The following is a 4,589-nucleotide window of genomic DNA, read 5'->3' as shown; positions in this document are numbered from 1 at the left end:
CCCGCCGCTCTGGCAGCAGTGTGGCTTGGTGCGACTGACCCCGCAGTCCACGCGCTGGAAGCCGGGTTCCCTGCTGCAGAGCCGCTGAGAGGGGGTGGCCTGGAGGAAAGTCATTCCCGGCCGCTCCCAGTCTGCTGTGGCTCCCCGGGCCACCACGGCCCCCTCTCTCTCGCGTGCGCGTCCTCTTGTGCCAGGCCCAGGTGGACGCGGCTGGCGCTATGCTGCCTCAACTGGCAGCCTGCAGAATGGGAGCTAAGTAGCGAGGCTTGCTTTATAAAGCACTCAGCCTCCAGCGCTCCGTCACAGCAACACAGCACAAATGCAGCGGAACTGGGCGGCCACCCGCGGGGGACTCTAGCGCAGCGCTGCCTGTTTCCACAGGCAAAAGCCGACCGCACAGCCACACTCACGTCCACCCTGCCTGTGGCTGCATGGTGTACCCCGACAAGTCACAGGGGAAGTCCGGACCGCGGGACCTGAGGACGTGTCTGCACCGAGGAGACAGGGCCCCCGGGGGGCTGAGGCAAAACGAGGTCACGAGGGACAAAGACACGCGAGGGACAGCTGTTAGAGGGCCCCAGAAGAAGAGGGCGCCCAAGGCAAGGACACAGGTGTCCCTTGGGAGGACCCGGTCCGGCCCACAGCTCGACCTTGGCCTTCTGCCTGGCGGCTGGGGGGACAGAGGCCTGCGGTGGAAGCCACCTCCCTGGTCTCCTTCATGGCTAAGATGGTGCAACATAGGGCCTCAGAGCTGGAAAGGGGACTAGCTGTCCCTTCCCAGGAAGTTGGCCGGCCCCTCCCTCATTCGAGCGAGAGGAAGCGACCGGGCAGTCTGATTACCAGACAGGCAGCACAGTCCTAGCTGGTCAAGTTTACAGTACAGTCAAGCACACGTCTTTATACATCTTCTCTGCAAAGGATCTTGGTGAAATACCTCAGGCAGAAAAGGACGCACTGCTCACTTGGGGGCAGGCTGTCTGCGACAACTATACTGCTCCTGCTCCAACAGGCAAAAAAATAAGAATAAGCCCGCAGTCCTGTAAGGGCTGAGAAGCCTGCTGCTGTGCCCTTCAGCCCTCCCCAGAGCCGACTTCCAAAGCGGAGGCTGCTCCACTTCTGAGGGGCTCCTGGGGCCCGATGGCTGGAGGCAGCTCGATGTCCCCTGCCAGCCTGCAGTGTGGGGACCTGGCAAGCACAAGGAGGCCCGGGGCCCGCTGCGCACCGCGCACGGTCAGCCTAGGAGGGATCTGCCTGATGGGAGGGTCTGGGCAGGGCGCCGAGGGGATGTGTGGCTGTGCCCCAGGCCTGCGAGTCATGAGCAGGGACCACGCACCCGTCCGTGGAACAGCTCGGGTTTGAACAAGCACCATCCTCGATGGAAGGTTCTGAAGGCGGGGCCGAGACACGGGCCTCTTTCCTCTCTGGTATGTTTTCCAATTTTTAAAAATGAGTTTATGAATGATTTATTTATCTATTTTGGGGTACTGGGGATTGAACTCAGGACCTTGGCACTTGCGAGGCAGGCGGCGGGGCCACTGAGCTACATCCCCAGTTCTGTTTTGTTTTGTTTTAAGCAAGGTTTTGCCATACAGCTCAGGCTATCCTTGAACTCCCAGCACCCCTGCTCCAGCCTCCTAAGCACTGGGATCCCAGGCGCGCACCGCCACACCAGGCTCTGGCTTGGATTTAAAGAACTTTCTGATGCGGTGTGAGTTGGTGGAAGGTGTTCTAGGCTCAAGCAAGTTTCATGACTTCAGCAGCTAAAGAAAAAAAAAATGCAATACTCATCTTCCTACCACACAGCGCGTCCCTGAGGTCCTACTGTCCTCAGGCGGTCAGTGCTACAGGAGAGGCCAGGGCTGCAGTGTTTCTCCTGTGCCTGAGAGTGAACAGCGCCTCGTGTGGGCTGCAGGCTCCCCAGCAGGCAGGGAGCCAGGGTGGACAGTGCTGGGAGGGACCCTTCCCACGGTGGCACCTCTATGTGGGGCAGCTCCCGCCGGAAACACCACCATTCCTTCCAAATGTGACCCTTCCCTGCCCTCCAGCACCGCCCTGCTCCCCAGGCCCCAGAGCTCTGGTCTGCTGCCGGGTCCCGGGCAGGCTCAGGCCACGCTGACTGCTATGGCCATGGCCGGAGTACAGACTGTCCCCTTAAGGCTCCTGTGGTACAGGCTGGGTGCCCAGTGGGGCACTACTGGGTGAGGGGGCTTTGGGGCCGTGCCCTTGATGGGACAGTGGGACCCTGGTCTCTCCACTGCACTTGCTGGCTCAGATATCAGTGCCTCGCTCTGCCATGTGTCTCTGCCATGACATGCCACACTGCCCAGGGACCCAAAGCCAGAGGGCCACCAGACCTTGATCTGGAGTCTCCAGAACTGTGAGCACAAGCCAACACTTTTTCTCTATAAGGCAGTTCCCCAAGTGTTTTATTACAGTAACACGAAGCCGACCAAGCCACCCTCGTGACAGCAAGCTTGGCAAGTGGCTGTTTCCCTCCCACATGGTAGCAGAAAACAGATTTCTGCAGGTCAGAATGAAACCTGTCCTCAGGTGGTCTGGCCACTGCTTGAAGACAGGCCACCACAGCAAGGCGGACAGCCTGCCTTGCGGCCAGACAGGAACGCAGAGGAAGTTGCCACGCAGGGCAGGAAGTTGCCATGTAGGAAGAGGTGGCGGCAGGGGTGAACCCTCAGGAGTTGCCCTCTGCATATGAAAAGTGAGCTGGCCCACAGGTCTTCACGGACCAGCACCCTCCCCGAGAGCTACGGCATGGTTTAAGGCACACGCTCTTCTCTGCTCTGTCCAGCTCCAGCCCAATGCAGACATCATGCTACGGTTTCCTGAGATTAGAAATGCAATCACTGAGTCCAAACAGAAATTCTCATGCCAAAAAAAAGAGGAAATTCTTCCACACAGACTGATTTCTCAGAGCTCACCAATTATGCGTGACTTTCTCATGTCCCGTGACAATTATTTGTGACTGTGACAGGGTCATACCCCGTATCAGTGGACAGTCAATAGATGATGTGGTGGAACATGCCAGGTCTTTTCTCTTTCTTCCTCTGTCCAGAATTTTGGACAGAATGAATAGTGAGTGAAGACACTGCAGTCTGGGTCGTTTTATTGTGAGCTAGGCACCTGGCCTTTGTGTCACCTGTCATAGAAACTACAGTGGACCCTTGGGTAATGGCTGGCCTGACAGATGAACTTAGGTTACGACTGGAATTTTAGCTTTATCTTACCAACAAAGTCTTGAGCTACGACCTAAACACCAGGGGCTTACACTCCCGATGGTGTCAGATACAGATTTAACCCCCGAAGAGCTCTAGAAGGAACATGACAACAACCTTTCCTGTGTGGGGTTCACTGAGAAATCCTGGTCCAGTGTCTCTCTGAGGACCCTGACATCTGCCTGTATACAGGAGACAGACTTTGAAGGCTGTATACAGGAGCCTGAGCCTTCGCTGACACAACCTGAGTTACAACCCACCCTCGGGAACTAACTGAGCTCGTAAGTCAAGGGCCCACTGTATCGGACAATTTGTGGTCTTGGTCTGATTTTGGAGCCTGAGAGACACACTTCCAGAGTTCACCTTGGGCCGGTGGCTGGTAACTGACCACAGGGCTCTCAGGCTGCAGGCTACAGCCACATCTGGGGCGGCCCGCCAGCCCTTTCACGTGAGGAGCCTGCGGAGATGGGGCCGTTGGGGTAGGGTGCCAACGCATCCTCCCGACACTCCTACGGCTACTGGGGCTGCCTGAGTGCTTGAAGGGAAGTAATTTCCAAGGAAGGAGGAACACGGACACACACGCATACACAAACACACGCAGACATGTACACACGTTCACCGCGTGCAGGCACCCCCCAAACACATACTCACACATGTGCACGCATGGAGCTCACACAGATGTACACACAATGCACGTACAGATGCACATGTGCACACACACACACACACACACACACAGAGGTGTGTACAGGTGTGCTCTGAATGTGGAGCCCAAAGCAGTCTGTAAAGCAGTGTGTCAACGCACGGCCACGCTGTCTGGGTAGGAGTTCAGACTGACTTATTTGCCAAATGTTCTTGGGCAAAGACCCAAGAGGAAAGAATCTCCTGGGGTTTAAAAAAGACCAGAGAGGTTGCTGCCTCTGGTCTGGGCCCTCAGCACGGAAGCTAGAGGAGGAAAGGCCCCCAGGAACGCGGGTTGGCTGTGCGCTGGCCAGCCTCAGCTGGGACTTCTCTGCGCTGTGCAGCGATACCCACGCGCGAGGAAGACCCTCGAGTCTGAAGGCTGTGATGAGAGAGGCGGCCTGTGAGGCGTTTCCGTCCGCCTGGAGGGCAAAGCCCAGACCCAACTCTACAGGCCAGGCGGGCAGACCGATGCAAGAGGCCCTTCCGGTGTGCCCGACGCCAGTGAGCAGCCAGCGAGCCGCCGCCGCGCACTTACTCATTGTGTGCGCGCCGTTCTCTTCCCCGTTCACCGTGGTCTCTCCGTTCTTTGGCGGGTTTTGCTGAGAAACAGCTGCTGGGGCTGCTGCGGCTGCTGTCGTGGTCGTTGTTGCTGCCGTTGCTGCCGTCGCTGCCGCC

At 57.8% G+C, this 4,589-nt stretch overlaps 1 protein-coding gene across 1 annotated transcript in view; it reads right to left on the bottom strand.

Moving 5' to 3' along the window:
* The window catches only part of Tbl1x (transducin beta like 1 X-linked), a 185,036-nt gene that overhangs the window by 14,091 nt on the left and 166,356 nt on the right, over positions 1-4,589 (bottom strand). The window contains exon 6 of the mRNA XM_010618760.3: positions 4,036-4,588. Within this exon, the coding sequence (XP_010617062.1) occupies positions 4,036-4,588 (553 nt within the window). The remainder of the gene's footprint in view (positions 1-4,035; position 4,589) is intronic.

Source organism: Fukomys damarensis, unplaced genomic scaffold (genome assembly GCF_012274545.1).
Source record: "Fukomys damarensis isolate Sample0158 unplaced genomic scaffold, DMR_v1.0_HiC HiC_scaffold_39, whole genome shotgun sequence".
In the NCBI taxonomy this organism is placed as follows: domain Eukaryota; kingdom Metazoa; phylum Chordata; class Mammalia; order Rodentia; family Bathyergidae; genus Fukomys; species Fukomys damarensis.
The sequence above is the reverse complement of the archived record's forward strand: the minus strand, read 5'-3'. Positions and strand labels throughout refer to the sequence as shown.